We start from the raw sequence: 21,034 nt of genomic DNA, 5'->3' as shown, positions 1-21,034 counted from the left end.
CGGGGTTACTAGAAAGCTACAGGCAGGTGAGTTTTAATCAAGGTTGGAGCAAAACTCTGCAGGACTGTTACTCTCCAGGGCCGATGTTGTCCACCTCTGCACTAGTGCTTCTTTCAGAATCGTTTTATTCAATTAACTTCCACAAATTCTGTCCTGATTTTATAACACATATGCTTGAGGAAAAAAACGTGTTGTAATAAGATACCCAATGAGTGTAATAAGATAATTGACTCACATAGCCTCCGTTTCTGTAGCGACCATCCATCTTGTCTCCAGGGGAAGAACTGAGGACATACTCCACCATACTCACACCCAGACCACCCCCTTCTGAGCGAGGGGACAGTACCGAGCTTGCATCTCCGTTCCCGTTGTAGCTCTGGCCTGGTCGCCTTTGCACCATAATGGGCTGAGAAACAGAATGATCTAGACACAGCAGATGAAAACAATATTGCTATGACAAAAACAAACCAGAAGACAAATAAAACATTTAAACATGCATCAAGAAAATCAAGCTAATGCTACTATAATGGATGTATGCAATATGGAATTTCTAGAATGATAACTACAAGTAACAATCAACCACTTTTCGCAGCTGATGCTGATAATTTTATATCTTTCAATTTATTCTTTATTTTATTGTTTACTCTTTATACTGGAGCTGCTATCTATTTAGCTTAAGTCAACTGGACAGATTCCAGTGTTCCCCCTGCCATTATATTATGGGGGCCCCCGTCCCCCCCCCTGAAAGTCAAGTTAATTTTATTTAATTTAATTTTCTCTATGGCGCCAGATCACAACAGAAGTTATTTAAAGTTACCTTTCCAATAGAACAGATCTATACCTTTTAAACAAACTAAACAGCTTTATGTTATTCATCTTTTATTTACACGAGGGCATGTCATTTCTGTCTCTACATGGTCGCACACTGCGGAGTTCCGCCCCAATGCGCGCGCACACAGGCGAGCACACTCCCACTAATATTCGTAAATATTAAGCCGTAAAAAGACTATTTAAATATGAATTATGTGTGTCTCTGTGTTAATGAATGGTGCAGATGCGCGGTTTTGTTTACTACTTGTACTAAAGCGCACGTGACGCTTTCGGTAGTATTAATGTCTGCCGTTTCACTAATGAGGACATAAATACATGAACAACATTTCCAGAACTGCTCTGAGAGTCACTTTATGAGCATTTGACCGTTTCATTTGAGTAAAACTCAATATTACACAGAAATGTAAAGGGATTCACAGCAACCCATCAAAATAAAAGTTTGGTTTAACTTTACATTATGGCAGAAATACATTACTATTGTCCAGCAGACTGTAGTATACTACTACTAAAAATATTAAAACCTTAATTTTAAAGAATAATCATACAATATTTCTTTAATGTTTAAATTGTAAAATTAACTCTCCTTTATTTTCCAAAAAATAAAATTTGTTTAATTTTCGTTAATTAAAAGATTAATGTGATAAACAATGTAAATACACAGAATCTCTGAAGGAAACAAAAATTCATAAGGCTATTGTAAGAATAAATGAAACTTATGCTTTCAAATAATGAGACTTGCTAAAACAAAGAATTTGGCAACAAAAAAAAAATTGGCCCTAAACATGTAATTTGTGTTAAACTTTTAATAAATTGATGTTAAATTGTTGACGTTTCAGGATTTTAATTAATTAGTAGTGCTGTCAAAATTACAAAAGAAAATTCTAATTTTTTAATTTTTTCAAAGTTAATTTATTCATAATGAATTAACTTTACACAGTTATTAAACTGAACCAACACTGAAGAGCTAAATAACAACACTATTGTCATTGGACCAAAATTTTTGTAGTCAGTACCTATAAAGTGCCAGTAAAATTCAACTTTTCTAGATACCAACTTTGGTACCACAGCAAAAACTACTAACACGTATATTTTTTAACTATTTGAAAATAAAAATAAAAATATTAAAATTAGCTCATTATTCATATATAATATAATTTTTATTATTAGAAATGATGGTTAAATATTAACATGCACCCTTCAAATGATGTTAAATAATGTAAACATCACATTAAAAAGATCAAATGAAAGTAATAAAATAAATAAACATTACAGGTAACAAAACAAGAGCAGGGCTCGACATTAACGCTTGTTGCATAACAAGTGAATGTTATGGACGGGCAAGTGAAAGAAAAATGTACTTGCCTGATCGAACAAGTAATTTGAAAATGTCAAAAACAATAATATCTGCCTTTATTTGTGATCTAGTCTTCATTATAGTGTAGCATCTGCTTATGATTCTTGATGGTCATTGGGACTTTGTCTTAAGAGACCCTTTTAGCCTTTTGACATCTGCATATAATTCACAGACCTGGCCCCACATTCTACATTTATATGGGTGCTAAATTGCCAATGGTTGTCCCCCCACTGTCAAAAAGGCGCTAAACAATTCGACTCTCTGTTCTCTCCATCGGACTTCAAACACATTCCAAAGAGAACTAAATGACCCTCGATACCAGGCACCAACGGCCTGGTTGACCAGTGGACTACCTCCATGATTACAATACACATAAGACACAGAGACATTTTCTTTATTTAGAACATAATTAATCAGTTACAAATGTATCTGGTATATGCATGTGTTGTTTGTATGTTTCCTTATTATATTAGCCTAGTTACCACTCGTTATACGTATTAGTAAGCTCTAAACTCTCATATTCAGGTGTATGAATGTATCTCTGGTTTAATATCTTCTAGGTGTTTCTTTCTTGGTATTAAAATGATCTGCTCTTTGTTCCTCAAACAATGATGTACACTATATGATTGGGAAATGCATCATACTATTTTTACTGTACTGTGGAAAAACTACACCGATTCTTCAGACCAGTCATAAAACATGCAAATGAGGTGTCAAGTGGGACAAAGAAACACTTTCCCGCTGAAACTATACGCCTTGTTATTGGTCAAACTAACCAAAATGGGTGTTACAAGGAAACCAGATAAAACTTCTCCCACACCCAAAAGGTGAGGTCTTCTCTTTACTTTCGGTGCCCTGGAGACACACTTATCACCTTGGAATTCTCGCAGCTCCCCTTCCGGGGGGAGTCCGAGCTTCTGGCAGTTTTAAGTTCAGTAACTTTGTCGATTCACTTCGGACCAATCAACCCATGGCTGGAATGACGAAGCTTTCACTCCTAAAGGAATTCATCAAGAATCTACGCATTATACATGCACCAGGACACATTACTCAGCACCAACAAAACCAATGCAAGTAACCGCTTGTTAACTATTTAGATGCGCTTCTAGGCTTCGACCCCTTTTAATTAAGGTGATGTGATTCTCTGATGGTTCTTAACAGGTTGTAGTTAGCTGATGTAAATCCTGCCATTACACTCTACTCTCTTGCACGCGAGCGCTCCCTCCCTTCCTCGCTCCCTCCCTCCTAAAGTGTAACAAAGACTGCTGGCGCCCTCGTCAATAAATTAATCCACATTATTATTCCACTCATGGCAAGTAATGATTTAGCATTAAAATTACGACTTGCACGATGTTAATTCATATTTCAATGTATATACTGTATGTCTCTTGCAGTATAAAACAGGCCGATGTGCATAGAATACTTGATGTATTTTAACAGTATTGTTTAAAATTATTGAACTATTGTTGTTTTACATTATTTTAAAGGCTATTGTTCACTGGGCCTGTTTTTATTACTTAAAAAATAATTTAAAATAATACCAAAATAACTGTCTGAATAGTGACAGCCTTGATTTTTAAACTGTATACTGTAAAATTATTAAAGATACATCATTGTGTGTGTGTAATCAGAAGGACTCATGGGAAGTAACTTTTGTATTTGTGTATGTTGTTTTTACACTCCCCTGCTAAATGAGGTGGAGAGTTTGAGAGGAGGTTAGGAAAGTGAGAAGTATTACTCTATTACAGCTTATCTTCATTAGTAAAGGGGACAGATGCCTTCAGGCATGATACACTTCTGGCCCATGACAAAAGCAAAAACCACCAGCACTGTAGTGCTGCACACAGAGGGTAAAGGAACCTAATGCACCAGTGCCAGCTGTTGTTCAAGGAGTGCAAAAAATGGAGCAGGCTTTGTTTGAAAAAATGAAGAATGTGATGTACACAGCCTACTACTTTGCAAAGGAGGAGCTACCTTTCAGTCTGTTACCCTCTCGTCATGGGCTCATCCAAAAAACAGGTGGAAAACTTCCAGACTGCTATGATTCTGACAAAGCGTGTGCTCGGTATGTATTGCCTTCATCACCCACAACTGTAAACTGCTATTTTTTTCCAGTCGAAGAAAAAAAAAAAAAAAACCTGAATTTGTTTGTTCTTTTAACAGCTTCATAAGCGTCATATATGACATGGAGAGGGAAAAACTAATGGAGACTTTAAAGACGACCAAGTATTTCTGATTGACGGGGCAACTGATGCAGGCACAATTGAAAATGAGCTCATCTATGTCTGCTTTCTGGGTGAAGAAGGGCCAGTAAATGTCTTTCTCTCTATTCAAGATGTAAAACAGGGAACCGCTGCTGGAATTCTGCATGCCATTCACACAGATAATATTGTATGGGTGTCATTTTAACTTAACTGCCTTAACTAACTTAACTAATCGCGGAGGCTGTGGAGGAGAAGGTACTTAAGCCATCTGTAACATCCAGACTCTGGGACCCTGATTTCCAAAGGAAATGTAAAATTTACTTTCATCAGAGAACATAACTTTGGACCACTCAGCAGCAGTCCAGTCCTTTTTGTCTTTAGCCCAGGCGAGACGCTTCTGACGCTGTCTGTTGTTCAAGAGTGGCTTGACACAAGGAATGCGACAGCTGAAACCCATGTCTTGCATATGTCTGTGCGTAGTGGTTCTTGAAGCACTGACTCCAGCTGCAGTCCACTCTTTGTGAATCTCCCCCACATTTTTTAATGGGTTTTGTTGTTTCACAATCCTCTCCAGGGTGCGGTTATTGCTTGTACACTTTTTTTATACCACATCTTTTCCTTTCCTTCGCCTCTCTATTAATGTGCTTGGACACAGAGCTCTGTGAACAGACAGCCTCTTTTGCAATGACCTTTTGTGTCTTGCCCTCCTTGTACAACGTGTCAATGGTCGTCTTTTGGACAACTGTCAAGTCAGCAGTCTTCCCCATGATTGTGTAGCCTACAGAACTAGACTGAGAGACCATCTAAAGGCCTTTGCAGGTGTTTTGAGTTAATTAGCTGATTAGAGTGTGGCACCAGGTGTCTTCAATATTGAACCTTTTCACAATATTCTAATTTTATGAGATACTGAATTTGGGATTTTCCTTAGTTGTCAGTTATAATCATCAAAATTAAAAGAAATAAACATTTGAAACATATCAGTCTGTGTGTAATGAATGAATATAATATACAAATTTCACTTTTTGAAATGGAATTAGTGAAATAAATCAACTTTTTGATGATATTCTAATTATATGACCAGCACCTGTAATGATGTCGTCTACGTACACAAAGCACAAGTCACCTCTCACTTCCGCTAAGACTTTCTTCACCAGCCTTTGGAAAGTGGCCGCGGCATTTTGGAGGCCAAACGGCATAGAACAGAATTTGTAGAGACCTTTAGTGGTGATGAATGCCGTCTTCTCTTTGCTTCCCCTTTCCATCTCCACTTGCCAATATCCTGAAGCTATATCATTCATAGACTCCAAGATGTCGTGAATGAGGGGCATAGGATATGCGTCAGGTACTGTTCTGCTGTTAAGCCGTCGGTAGTCAACACAAAACCGGTAGCTGCCATCCGGTTTGGGGACTAATACGACGGGAGAGGACCAAGGAGAGAAGGAAGGTTCAATAATGCGACCTTTAAGCATCTGGTCGATATGATCATCGATGATCTTTTTCTTCATGGGAGATACTCGATAAGCCCGGGATCTTATTGGTATGTCTTTTGATAAGATTATCTTATGTTGTTCCACTGATGTTTTTCCTAGAACATTGGAGGTGGTATGAGGCTAGGTGGTCATTAGCTTCAACAGTTCTTCACGATTGCCTGTATCCCAAGAAGAAGCAACTTCCAGGCTCAAGGTAGTATTGGTGAGTTGCCAGGCTGGAGGTAAGGCGTAGTACAACGTCACAGCAGCTGAGTGTTTAGTGTTGGCCTCCTTCAGCATAACGGAGTGTACGAAGGTGGTTAAAGAAGGTAAGAAAAGGTAATAAGTCAACCCTTTTTCAGCTTCCAGGCCATATCTCTCTCTTCCCATATCAAGGACGGTTCCAGCTGCTCTCAGAAAGTCCAAGCCAACAATTAGAGGAAATGCCAAGTGCATATCTTCCATAATATACGTACCCACTGTACACCTCTTGTCATGCCATTGATAGTTGACTGGGCTTTGTCTGACAGCCCGATGTACGTTCCCATCCGCCATCATGAAATGTTGAGAAGTGCTTGGTACCACTGAAGATTTATCTTCACCCAACTGCCTCCACAAACTTTGCTGCATCAAAGTTTAAGTACTTCCTGTATCCACCACTGCATTCACATCTGTCCCTCTTATGTTCATAGGTACCAGGAGGACAGATGAAAGTGGATGCGATTGTGCAATGGACAATCCTGCCATTACCTTCGAGGTATTACATTCGTTAAGTTTTTTACCTCCTTTGTACTTGATGTTCTGACTCCCAACCTTCTGCCAATAGTCCTTCGCACTCATGCAGTCCTTCTCCACCACTGAACCCAGTCTTCACCAGTTGTTCCACCGTCCTCACAGTTCCCCTCAAACATTCTGCCACCCTGGGATTGATGTTATTAAGTATGCGGCTCACTATCTCATGCTCAGGCAGATCCGGCTTCCATTTGAGGCAGAGGGCTCGGTAATCATAGGCAAAATCACTTAGGCGTTGATTTGACTGTTGCACCAAAGACTTCAGCTTATCTTCTACTTCTGAAAGATAATGGTCCTACAGAAACGCATCCATAAAAGCCTTTTTAAAAGTTAGGCAATTTGTTACCTTACCTCTTTCCGCCTTCCACCAGCTCTGAGCAGGTCCCTTCAGAACAGTGCTCAAGGTTCCATAGAGCTCCAAATGATGAAGTGGTCTAATATCCAGATAGTTTTCACAGTGCTCCAGAAAGTTGAGCACATCAGATATTTCGCACGAATCACCAAAAGTGGGAAACTCGAGCCTTATGGGGGTTGAGTACTGAAAGAAGACATCCTTGGAACAGCTGGCATATCAAGCCCACAACTCTGTGGAGCAGACACTGCAGAAGCATCATAAGTTAAATTGGCAGATTTATTTATTGAACTTTTTGCTCTTGGGGTTGGTACTGGGGTTATGGGTGCAAATAATGATGCGACGGAATCAGTATGTATATACGATTGCATTCTAGAGAGAGCTGGGGTACTAGTAAGATGTAGCTCTTTTAGTCGTTTTTCCCAATGGGCATCTCTCCGTAATAAACAGTCCGTCATTCCTCTTTCTAGTTTCGCCAAGCAGTTACGGAAGTAATCATCCAAGTCTGCCAAGCTAGCGTCCACCGCCTGTCTAAAATTAGTTTCCCTATTTAAGGTACTTTCTGCAACTTAACATCCTGTTCAATGGTCAGGGCCCGGTTGCATAAAGCACCTTAAGTGTAATTTTCCCTTAAGATCGCCCTTAAGTTTCCCTTACAATTAAGGGCGTTGCATAAAATATACCTTAAATGACACTTAAGGGTTTCTTTAGGTGAAACGTCATAAACCCTTAGAATTTCTCTTAAGTGTCCCTTAAAGCCCATTAAGTGTTGCATAAAGCCCCTTAACTGTAATTTTTCTAAGTATAACGTAAGGTATGGAAAATGTCACCTTAAGTGTTACACAGCAAGAAGATTCAATCCTAAAGTCTTCTACAAGACACAATCGGCCGCTTTATAACAGATTTAGGCATTTATTCACATTAATCAAATTACATACAACTAATAGCTCAAAAGTGAGTGCGTCATGCGAGAACATATTCTATAATATTTTATTCCTGTATTTTCCTACATATTACCTGGGAGATGACTTAATAAACACACGATTGCGAAAATATATTTTGTATGTGTGTTTTTTGTGTTTACATTTCTGCTGCTGTATTCCATCATAAGATACTTCTATGTGTCCGGATTGGACTTTCAGCTCGACAGCGCCCTCCGGCTTCGAGTATGAATGAAACATACACTGCATGGGAGTGTTTAGTGCTTAATAATGTTCACATCACCTCGTTTTAGATACAAATAAAATGACTATCTTGTCCCTTTGCATTTAAATATAGATTTATTCACATTAGTCCCTGAAAATGTGACACCGCTATCTGCATTAACAAATAACGTGTCCATGGCAACAGTAGATTTTTTTAACGGCAAAACCTGGGTCGCTGTTGTGAAATACTTAACTGTTTCCCTTAACTAAGGGAATGGTTTAATGGATTGTATGCAACACCCTCAAGTCATTCCCTTAGGTAAGGGGAAAATCACGCCTTAAGTGTCATACTTAAGGGAAAAACTTAAGGTGCTTTATGCAACCGGGCCCTGTACTTTTGTATTAAGAGCCAATAAATCCACTTTTACTTGAGATATTTCTGCTTGCATTGTTTGACTGACATAATCATTCACAATACAACTTTCATTAGCTTCACAATCATCAGTGCCCTCATCATCATGGTCGGAAATATAAAGTGAACTTAACAGAGAAGTTATTTCAGCAGCCGGATTACGCCTGGTTACAAAAGGATCTGCGGTAAAATCTGCATTACACACCTCATCTGTTTCAATCCTGGTTTCAGTTACATGTTCATGAGTGTTATCACTAGTATTTACACTTGTAGCTTGAGCAACCGCATCTGCTTCCTCCATATTCCACAATATATACAAACAAAGCTTATAAAAGAAACAGAACTTGAACCACCAATATGTAACACTCTACTAAATATTATAGCGGTGGTACAGTAAATAAAAGGGAACGTCAGCCCCGCTCAAGCAATGCCTATAAATTACCCACAACAAACAATGAAGCATCATTAAGCCCACAGTGTATTTACAGTACAATTTTTCAATAACCAGCCAACAACATTAACAAACCTTCAGATGAGACCATTAATTACAACAAGATTGAAAATCGTAGTTGTATATTTTTGTGTGTTGTGAGAGTGTAAACAGTCCAGTGAGTTCAGTGAATAAAAGATCAGCCTCACCGGAATACAGAGTCCAACAGAAGAATCTTTTCTTTTTATCCCAATGTTCTCAAAGGTGAGTAATCCAAGCAAAAATAGATACTCCACAACGAGACAGTCGACACCATAGCCATTCCGGATCAGCCGTAAGAGTTTTTTCCCCCTCCAACGATTCACGACCAAGAAGCACCACATGCACGCTTCTCCCTTTTATTAAACCGTCATCTCTCTATATATCCACGTGTAACAGCGCTTACTTCCATACGAGCCAACAATGCACTTGCATCACTACATAAAATTAAGATTAAACCACTGGAGTCACATGGATTACTTTAATGATGTCTTTCCTAGCGTTCTGGGCCTTGGATGTTTAAGTTGCACAGGCTCTCTATGGAGGGACAGAAACCTCTTGGATTTCATTAAAATTATATTTGTTCTGAAAATTAATTTTGTTATGGTCCAAACAGATGTCATTATCTCACATTTAGAGGAGAGGATGAAGGACCTGGAAAGGGACAGTCCTGCCAGCCGTTTTAGGGTGTTCGATCCATCTGTCTGGCCCAAATGTTAGAAATCAGACCTCAGTGCATGCATGCAGTTCAGGGAGAGTGGACTGGAAGATGTCAGGTCACTAACAGAGCACTTCAGTGGTCTTCTGTCTAGGGAGGGAATTTGCACTGAGGATGTTGTGTCAGACCTCCAGACTTACAAAGCTTTTGCTCAAGGCAGATCATCTGTTCCTATGAGGGACACATTTATGAACATCCTGATGTCAGATGTGTGTAATATTGTACTGACATGAATGAATATTGAATTCTGAATCCTTATATTCGGTGTATTTAACAGGAAAATTTCAGGATGAACACTGACCCTTTTCAGTTCATGTTTTGAAATGAAATGTTTTGACAAACAGCCCTGTACTGATAAACTCACAGCTTAATGTCATGCTTTTCAGAGGAAAGGCGTACACGGTTCAAGAATCTGGTGCCTCTGATGAATGTCTACCTTGTCCTACCAGTCAACACTGTGTGTGAGAGAGGATTCTCCACCATGCAAACAAGTAAAGTCTGATTGGAGGACCAGCCTGAGCCCAGACCAGCGACTGATGTTTTTATCAGTGGAAGGCCCAGCTCTTAAGCATTTTGATGCTGCACTGGCAGTGGAGAGGTGGTGGACCAGCAGCCAAAGACGGCGTCGACCAGGATTTAACCCCTGGCAATCAAGACAGAAGTGCTGGACTAAATGTGACATGCACACAAACTTGCATATACCCTACTAAACTCTGTAAACACTATAATATGTTTTGTGTATCTACAATAAATAATGATATTTACAACTCAATTTAATTTTTTTTTTTTTTCTCTCCGGGCAAGTAACTTTTATACTCGGACAAGTAAACGACAAATTTACTTGTCCGAAAGACAACCACATGAGAATGCTTAATGTCAAGCCCTGAAGAGGCAGGTCTATTGCACTTGCACTGCAAGACTTAATGACTATTTTGACTACTGGTCTAAATAAATGACTGGATTGCTCATAGAATTCTACACTGCCATCAGTAGGTAAAGCCACAAGAAGACTTTGAACGGTCATATTGCTATTCCCAACCAACAGTGGACATCATTGACCGAAAGCCAAAACCTTGACCTAAAATTACCCAATCTGCAACATATCAGTCACACAGGATTAATTTTTAGGATATAAGTAAATCAATTGTTACTTCAGATGTTATCTGTAAAGGGCGAGATACACCAAGCCGTAGGGCTGGGTATCGGGTTCGATACTTTTTAGGCACCGACCGAATTGCCTCGATACCATTGAGTATTGAAAAACGTCTCGTCGTTCGGTACCAAATTTCGATACCTAAGGGGTTAATCTCATCAACGTCAGTAAGCCAATAAGCCTGCAGCACTAGGTGTGTTCAACTAGAAGCGGCGCAGCGCAGATCAATCAGTGTTTGACATCCGCGAGAGCGATTCGAAAGCGTACGGAGCAGTCTGCTCTCTATAGCTCTTGTGGTACTGTAATACACCGATATTTTTCAAAATTATACCAGTTTCACGGTATATGACGGTATTTTTTTTCATGCATGTCCAGCTGTTAACCACATTTTCTACTGACTGTGAGAGGAAATACTGCAGTGATTGACTTAGAATGCCCTATTTTACTGTCATGAGTGAATATTGTAGAAAAATTCCACACTAAATAGTGACTAAACACAACCCATTAATACATGTTAACCAGGAGTCACTCTCATTTATAATCACAACATCGTCTGATAAAATCAACATGCATCTACACTAAAGGCGGCTATGCGGTGGTTTTGGCTATATTACTTTTACTCTGCCTGCAGAGTAACTAACTAAAACAACAAACAAAAAAGTGCAGACGAACTATGCTCATATTTATAATTCCAAACAGTTAGTTAGTGGCATGTGCTTGGAAAAAGCTGTTTTGTATTTAACTGACGAGTCTGCTGCGGTACGGCCAGCTGAATGTGCTGCTTCACTGCCGCTCACTGCACAGAACAGACGCTGAGAGAGGCGATACTGCGCCGGTAAAGTCAGACCTTGCACTTGCGGGGCATTACCGGAGAAATCTTCCGAATGAATGAAAGCTAAGGTTTATCCACGCTCGTGTGTTTTCATGTGGTGGAATGACCTGCCCAATTCAATTCGAGCAGCTGAGTCCTTAGCCATCTTCAAGAATCGGCTAAAAACACATCTCTTCCATCTTTATTTGACCCTCTAATTCTAGCACTTTCTATTCTAATTCTATTCTTTAAAAAAAAAAAAAAAAACTTGTCCCTTTTAGACTTGCACTATTCATTTACTGCTTGTTTTCTTAAAAAAAAAAAAAAAAATTGAAAGAATTTGGAAAAAAATTGCTTTTCTAATCTTTTTGTATTCCATCTATTCGTTTTCTTTATATTTATTATACAATTAACAATAGCAAAAAAGGCCTCTAACACTAGCTTGCTCTATTCTATCCGTTTTCTTTTTATTATATAATTTTAAAAAATCCTTGCTCCGTGTACTGCGTTAAGCTAACTGAGACTTGTTATAGCACTTGCATATCATTGCTCTTTTGTTGATTTTGATTGCTTTCATTGTCCTCATTTGTAAGTCGCTTTAGATAGATAAGTAGATAGATAGATAGATAGATAGATAGATACAAAAAAGCTAGAGTGTTAGATGATGGCTGATTTCCTATGCGTTTAAAGCTTGTTTCGCTGCAGGAAAAAAACTCTTACTAAAGTTAGTCCTCCTACACATATGTAATTTATACCTACGCCCAGATGGGAGAAGGATGAAATAACGATGGAGTGGGTGATCTGGGTCATTTAGGATTGTGTGTGCTTTCCGGATTGTAGCTGATGTAACGCAGTCAGATAATTTAGGAGTAGGAATATCAATAATCCTATTAGTCAAATTACGTATCTTTAAAAGTTTGTTCCTATTAACAACTGTAAGCATATGAAAAAAACAAAAACAAATGGCACCATTCATAAGAACTGCCTCAATAATACTCCGATACAGGAGAAGCAGATAAGGCTGAACAGACAGCTGCTTAAGTTTACAGAGAACTGTAAGTCTCTGTTGACAGGCTTTATAGATACCTAAGATATGCTGATTAAAACTGAGATGATCACCCAATGTAATACCAAGGTATCTAAAATGCTCCACTCTTTCAACCATCTCTCCTTTAATATGAATACTTGGATGGAGCTGTGTTATGGAAGAGCCAAAAACCAGTTCTTTAGTCTTTGAAATGTTAAGATGTAAAAAAAAATTGTCATCACAACATGTGCTAAAATATGTTATGGAACGTTGATAATCCATAAAAGAATCATCACTGTTTTTAAGCAATGCAAGAATAGCTGTGTCATCTGCATATTTAAAATAATGGATAGTAGTAAATGGACAATCATTTGTATAGAGAATGTAAAGAAATGGACTTAATACACATCCCTGGGGGGCCCCAGTATTAAGAACAATGGTGGGTGATAATGAATTGTCCACTTTTACCACTTGAGGCCTATTAGGCAGAAAATTATAAATCCAGTGAATTAATGGTGATGGAACTTGCAGGCCCTATAATTTCTTAATTACCTGATGATGCTGAATTGAATTAAAGACAGAACAAAAGTCAATAAAAAGAAGTCTAGCATAATTTCCAGGGGTGTCCCCAAGTGTTGAAGCAAAAAGTGCAGAAGACAAGCCACTGCGTCATCTGTACCTCTTTTCTGCTTGTATGCAAATTGAAAAGAATCCAAAAATGGTGAAACATATGGAAAAATTATATTTTGGACCAATTTCTCAAAAACATTTCATTATGATTGAGGTTAACAACACCGGCCTGTAATGATTTAACTCTGATGGATGTGACAGGAAGACAGGAATGACAATTGATGATTTCCATGACAGGTATTTTTAAAGTGCAGAGCGAACGAAGGAAGAGAGAATGAAGAATAGGAGTTAATTCCAGGGTTTTCAAGACCCGACCTGGAATTCCATCTGGCCCAGGAGCCTTATTCGGCTTGCATTTAATGAGTTGGAAATAGACATCCTGCTTAGTTAAGAGGGACTCATAATCCAACTCTTGAAGAGGCATGGAATTCAAAAGGCTGTCACACTCTGCTGAAAAATCAGAGGTGTCAAAACGGGCATAAAAATTATTAAGATTGATAGCAAAGGTGATAGGATCTGAAACACAAATAAGACTGTTTAATAGATTGTCCAGTAAGAGTCCTGACATGTTGAAAAGCCTGTTTGCTGTTCATATTTTCAAAATCCTGCTCCAGTTTATTTAGTTAGATAAAAGCGTCTGCTAAATGACTAAATGTAAATTTGTGTTTATGTCACGCTGATGTGTGCGAGACGCTGAAGCTGATGGCAGGGGTGGTGGATATTTGTGGCGGTCAATGTGGATATTGTGGATGAGTTCTTCTGTGTCATCACCAGTGTTGGGCACGTTACTTTAAAAAAGTAATTAGTAATAGTTACTAGTTACTTCTCACAAATAGTAACTGAGTTACATCATTATAAAAGTAACTAATTACCAGGGAAAGTAACTATTGCGTTACTTTTTAAAAAATGTTCAAATGTCAAATAACTTTGGATGCCCCCAATATTAAATGTTAAATTAATGAAATGGATACTAAAAAGAGTAAATTATTACAGTGCATGCGCAATCAAAAAAAAAAATAAATAAATAAATATATATATATATATCTGTCTATACTGCACAATGAATCTCTTATTTACATTGTGTTTATAACTCTGGCATATTGTGCAAATTCTGAATTGCAAGCTTCTGACTGGCCATAAAGTACCCAGTTTTTCAGTGGCGCTGGTTCCAGAAGTATTTTTCCCCATTAATTTTTAGGGATTTTAAAGTCTTAGTTAAAGAGTTATAAGCCATGAACAAAGCCAACTAGCTATGAGGAAAATGGCAACAATACAGCATTTTATTTGAATTAAAAAAAGTTAATTAAAATTGGACAAAAAGACTACAAGACTGGTACAAGACTGTGTACTGAACAGCTTTAGTTAGTGAAAGAACTACAATCCCATAAAGCACTGCAAATTACATCAATCAAATTAAAGACGATTGAGAAATATAAAATTATTTATTAAGTTATTGGTTATTATCTATAGAAATAACTTTTCTATATATCTACTGGCACTTATCTATAATCTATATACAGTGGTGAAAATAATTATTTGATCCCCTGCTGATTTTGTAAGTTTGCCCACTTAAAAAAAAAAAAAGGAGGGTTTATTATTTTTATGGTCGGTTTATTTTAAAGGTACATTTTAGTAAGTAAAATTTGTTGAGATTGAATTGGTGGGTTTTTGTTAAATGTGAGCCAAAATCATCACAATTAAAAGAACCAAAGACTTAAACTACTTCAGTCTGTGTGCATTGAATTTATTTAATACATGAGTTTCACAATTTGAGTTGAATTACTGAAATAAATGAACTTTTCCACGACATTCTAATTTATTGAGATGCACCTGTATGTAAATATCAATGATGATCTGCTGCGTGAGATCACGTGAGGCACTCCCTCTGGCATGATAATCTTAATATGTTGTAGTGTGTGATGAGCCACTATTTTCAAATCTTGTAGTGCATGCACGTTTAAAGTGTCATGAAACCCCCCTGTTTCAGCACTGGTCTTTCACACCTTAGATCTGAAAAAGACTCTAGAAATGGGCGTGTAAAACTGTGGAAAAGTAGAGGGTGGGAAGAAGGGAGAAAACAACCAATAAAACACAGACCTACAACGCACTCATTATACAGACAAATATCACAATAATCTGTCGTGTCATTGCGTTCATGATCAGATGCACAATGTTTCAGCACAAGCACTTATTGCATTTTTTATTTGAAGACGACGTGATATGTGCGCATGCTGGTTAATATTCAATGCTGCCAAAAGCTCGGGAAACTGATGACGTAGACACGTACTCTCCAGCCACTAATCACCACTGCAAATTAACACATATACGTCAGTTTGTGACGCAGGCTCAACTTTGCTTTTTGATACGGAAGAACGAAAATGTTTCAAAAAATAACCACTTTCACCTTAATAATAGACATAATGAGCGCTAAAGTTGTTTTCACTGATGTGCAACCTATTCACATACGTTAACATCTCAAAAAATGTGTTTTAGGGTTTCATGACACTTTAAGATTTGAGGGAAGAGAATCTGTGAAGATTCTCCTTATATGTGTGCTGCAGCCAGATCTCATAATCGGTTAGGATTTTAAAACTCCTGTAATGTGAGCCCGGCTTAAATCTGCTTGCTTTTGTTTAAATCTTTTGTATAGTGCTATATTAATTGCATGAGGGACGGCTGAATTACACTCTTGCGCTACAGTGTCACAGTGGTAAAATCTCATTACTGCAGACCCTTACATTAGGTCAAAAGAGATCAAACAACTATTCGAAAAAATATGACGACAATTTTTGTATTGTAATTGATAGCTGAATAGTCATTTTAGCCCTAATCATGGGTAATGTAGTTTTGGTAACACTTTAGAATAGGGAACACTTATTAACTACGACTTTTCCCTCAATAAATTCCTAATTTGCTGCTTATTAATAGTTAGTAAGATAGTTCTTAAGTTTAGGTATTGGGTAGGATTAGGGATGTAGAATAAGGTCATGTAGAATAAGGCATTAATATGTGCTTAATTACTACTAATAAATGGCTAATATTCTATTAATATGCATGTTAATTAGCAACTAGTTAAGAGACCTTAAAATAAAGTGTTACCGTAGTTTTTCCACCACAAATTATATAAAAAATTTGTTTAATTAATGCAAATAGATGGGTTAAAGAAAAGCACATACAATTAATTAACAACCTCAGAGCTCACAAGTGGTCTGTATTTTAAAGTTTATCAGTTATTGTTAAAAATGGAACTATTGAACACTGCAAAAAAAAAAGTTTTAAATAAAAAACCTCTGACACTCATGGAGTGCTCACACAAATACTGGAATGGAATGTTTGAATCAGTTGATACTGGATTGAACCTACACTAGTTACAACTGGTACAGTGGAAAGGCTGGAATCATTTTTAAAATTCAGATATCGACTTGGTAACAAAGTACCAGTACTTTTGACGACCCTACTTGCCACAGCTGCTTTGTAGCAGAATTTTGTATGTGCCTCATTTCATTTCATTGATTCATGTCATGTTCCTGTTTAATACTTTGAATCTGCTTTGAAACAATCTCTGCTGTATAAAGTGCCAACTATATAGGGAAACTAAATTATAGGCAAAAGACATCACCGCAACAAATATTTGGTACACCTTTAGCATAAACTAAAGTGAGCCTTCTCTGAAGCATAATTTGTCAAACTTGTCCAATTTTATCTCAGCATGAATGCTTCTTCAGTTATATTTCATGATCAAAACATGGTGGCATTTTAGAAGAACTTACGGGAAGCACCCCAGGCATTTTCTCTCCATTCTTCACCCAACAACATCCCTTTGCGTCCATCTTTTGCCAATTCATCTGATTCCCACAATTTTTTAGCAGGAAGTAGCTGCAAAAAAGGTCAACATGGCTTTCACTTTTTGCAAAGTATATCATACAAACAGGAAAAAACTAGTTAACATATGTTAAAGTATTACAGGGAACTCAACACTTGTGATACTGGTCAACAAGGACGCAAGAGGATTACTAGGCTTTTTAAGGACTCTAACAACATACCTCACCCATTCCACGAGACTCCAGAGCCAAGGCTTGAAAGTCATAATTCATCTCATCCACAGTGCGCACCTACACAAAGAGACATTTGACTTATATTTTATACATATATTTTAGTGCTGTCAAACGATTAATCACATCCAAAATAGTTTTTGTTTACATAATGTGTGCGTACTGTGTATATTTATTATGCATATATAAATTTAAGAAAAATATGTTAAGTTTTTATATTAAATACATTTATATATAATATAAATTATATGAATATAAAAATAAAAATATACATGTAAATATTTTCAAAATACATACTGTATGTGTGTGTATTTATATATACACATAATAAATATACACAGTATATGTATTTGGTATTTCGATGCGATTAATCGCAACTGATCATTTGATAGCACAAATGTGTGACCCTGGACCACAAAACCAGTCTTAAGTGTAAATTTTTCAAAATTGAGATTTATACATCATATGAAAGCTGAATAAATAAGCTTTCCATTGATGTATGGATTGTTAGGATAGGTCAATATCTGGTCAAGATACAACTATTTTAAAATCTGGAACCTGAGGGTGCAAAAAAATCAAAATATTGAGGAAATCACCTTTAAAGTTGTCCAAATGAAGTTCTTAGCAATGCATATTACTAATCAACACTGAAGTTGTGGTATATTTATGGTAAGAAATTTACAAAATATCTTCATCAAACATGATCTTTACTTAATATCCTAATGATTTTTGGCATAATAGAAAAATCGATAATTTTGACCCATACAATGTATTTTTGGCTATTGCTACAAATATACCCCAGCGACTTAAGACTGGTTTTGTGGTCCAGGGTCACATATTTACAAGTGTTTGTGTGTGTGTGTGTGTGTGTGTGTGTGTATATACTATATATACATATATACTAAAGTGGTTTTAAAGCATCAAAACAATACCGCTTCATATATACAGTCATGGCCAAAAATATCGGCACACTTGGTAAATATGATCAAAGAAGGCTGTTGAAAATTAATCTGCATTGTTAAACCTTTTGATCTTTTATTTTTTTTAAATTCACAAAAATCTAACCTTTCATTGAATAATAAGAATTTATTTATTTAGAACCCACTAAAATGTCACATTCAGTGCAACAATAGTTCATATACCAAAAAAATCTTATCAGGCATATAGAGCACAAATCATTAGATGTCTACAAAAACTATTTAAGGATCACAGTGCAGCCCCAAAAAACTAATCAATTGTAATTATAAATCTTACCAAATTTACCATTTGTCAGCAAGAAGTTTTTAGTCATTTAAAATGTATTAAAAATACGTATTATCACGTTTGTTCCTGTATTTTAATAAGTACAAGTCAAAATAAGTATGTTGTTTCAAATAAGCTTGTTGTTTCATGTCGGTGTGACATTTAATTAAACGGTCTTCTGTCTTTGTGCCCATATTCACATTCACAATCGACTGAGGTCTTTCTTACCTGGTCAACATGGTTTCCATCACCAGTAGGCCAGCGGTGTTTGCTTGCAGTGCAGCCACCCAACTGCTCCCCAGGCTGCCTTTGAAAAAAATAGCCCACAGTGGCATCATCTTGGGAACGACCGCTCAGTGGAGGCTGAGGGGTCCCGGGGTTGGGATTTGCCACCCGGTCCATACCTGGCAGAGGGTGAGCTCCTCCAGGTCCCTGCCCAGCACCTCCTACTGTGGCTAGAGAACCCCCTGCAAGGACTCTGACCCCTCCAGTCTCTGGCGCACCATTTGTGTGCAGCATCCCGCCTCTCGTCTCCTGCCAGGCCACGTCATTCATACCTAAGATGCTGCATGGAATGCTCATTCCACGGAAAAACCTACAGAAAAATGTGCTGTTTTAAGGACCAGGGAAGTTTAAAAAAAAAAAAAACGTTTATTTGCCTCCATGGAATTAATGATTAATCTTCATTTTATTCCACAATAATTGACTAAATTGTTCATCTTGAACTATTTGGAATACAGAATCACTGTGAAATAAAACCAATGTTGAAGAAAATCATTGGGTTATGCAAGTTGTTTTACATAGAAGCCAACAGTTAAATGTAAACAAAGTAACCAGTCAACAGCCGCCAAGATAAGGACTACATTTCAATAATAACTATATATATATATATATATATATATATATATATATATATATATATATATATACACACTTACACACATATATATATATATATATATACACCAAGTATGTGTGTCTCACACATAATAAGTAAGCTATGCAATCAAATAAACATAAAACTACATAACATTTACATTTACATTTAATCATTTAGCAGATGACATAAATCGTCAAGAGAACAAAGCCGCAGAATAATTTCCTATTATCTCCAGAAATGTGCCCAATAACTAAACCTTGCTTACTCACTTTTTAAAAGCAGGACATTTTAAAAGCATACGATTCTAGATTTAGAAAATGCGTTTTAATAAAGACCTGAAATCACGCGTTTCTATGTGAATGTTTTGGGTGTACAGGGATAGCAGAATGCTAACGGCTAACACACAAATGATGGACGGCGGTGAATGTAGGCTTTATATTAGATGTAAAATTATGCCGCATTGCCTTTAAAGCTTCGAGCTCACAACTAAATCCTTAAATGTTTGGTCTCAGTAGTGTTGTTATTTGATCGGCCTGTCTGTTGTTTGTTAGCACCGCGGGGCCCTTGACTCCGCCAGCTAGCACCTCGCTAACAGTCAGCGCAAGATAGGGCTTGTTTTAAAACAAAACCGGATTTATTTCTATTTAAAATTCAACAGCGTCATTGAACTGATATGCGACATTGCAACTGAATCGTAAATCCAAATGTGTACTAAAAATCCTTGCAAGCCCGACTTCAATGTCTTAGTGTTTCTGCTAACGTTAGTGCGCGAGACGCTTTGTTGATAAAACAACACACAGGCCTCTCACCTCTAAAAGTTTGTTTTACAACCCTTAAAACCATTTACAAATAATTATACATCTCTACACGTTGACCTCACTGTTATGAACCCAACAACGAGGATATTTCATAAGAATTCATTAATAAAGCCCCATGTCTTTTGGCTGATAAACTCACAACATGGCCCCCTGCTCAAAGCCCCTAAACAAAAGGGGCAACAATTGACGTTCGCGCTCCGATATATCCATTACATCTGGTTAAAGATACTCACGCGTGGTGTGTGGTGATGTTCAAGCCCGATGTTTCAAGGCTATGATGGACGCGGTGTTGTGTATAAGTTTAGTATCCGTGGAGATAGGGTGTGTGTATGTGTGTATGTGTGTGTGTGTGTATGTGTGTGTGTTTTAATGATTAGGTGTTGGAGGCGCTTGTGTAGGAGTTTGGGAGGATTGGTGCCCTCCTCCCCTGTGTATACACTGTAACACACAACGCATCAGACCTGCACACTAACATTTCAGATGTTCATATTTGTATTCACCAGACTTTACGCAAGCCACTGTTTTCGATGTTTTCAATTTAAAAATGTTTAATACCCTGACACAGGTTTGTTTAGTTTCTAAAAGTGATTTATTTTATATAAATGGGCTATAAGAGTGTTCACGTAACTTTAAAGTGTAAAAAATAGCAGACATTAAATTTCATTTAGAAATAAA

The 21,034-nt window shown here is 37.3% G+C and overlaps 1 protein-coding gene across 10 annotated transcripts in view; it reads right to left on the bottom strand.

Moving 5' to 3' along the window:
- The window catches only part of pum2 (pumilio RNA-binding family member 2), an 85,710-nt gene extending 64,946 nt beyond the window's left edge, over nucleotides 1–20,764 (bottom strand). For 4 of the 10 annotated variants that reach the window (XM_058756232.1, XM_058756240.1, XM_058756241.1 and 1 more), the window contains exons 1-5: nucleotides 20,499–20,568; nucleotides 18,890–19,256; nucleotides 17,411–17,479; nucleotides 17,138–17,243; nucleotides 236–423 (exon numbers count right to left, since the gene is read on the bottom strand). In XM_058756232.1, coding sequence (XP_058612215.1) covers nucleotides 236–423; nucleotides 17,138–17,243; nucleotides 17,411–17,479; nucleotides 18,890–19,256; nucleotides 20,499–20,503 — 735 coding nt within the window. In that variant the 5' untranslated portion in view covers nucleotides 20,504–20,568. Of the gene's footprint in view, nucleotides 1–235; nucleotides 424–17,137; nucleotides 17,244–17,410; nucleotides 17,480–18,889; nucleotides 19,272–20,350; nucleotides 20,473–20,498; nucleotides 20,569–20,592 lie in introns of those variants that run through there. The other 6 variants (XM_058756231.1, XM_058756233.1, XM_058756234.1 and 3 more) reach the window with 4 other exon arrangements.
- Between the last annotated feature and the right edge of the window lie 270 nt (nucleotides 20,765–21,034).

The sequence above is a fragment of the Onychostoma macrolepis genome, chromosome 20 (assembly GCF_012432095.1).
Source record: "Onychostoma macrolepis isolate SWU-2019 chromosome 20, ASM1243209v1, whole genome shotgun sequence".
NCBI lineage: Eukaryota > Metazoa > Chordata > Actinopteri > Cypriniformes > Cyprinidae > Onychostoma > Onychostoma macrolepis.
The sequence above is the reverse complement of the archived record's forward strand: the minus strand, read 5'-3'. Positions and strand labels throughout refer to the sequence as shown.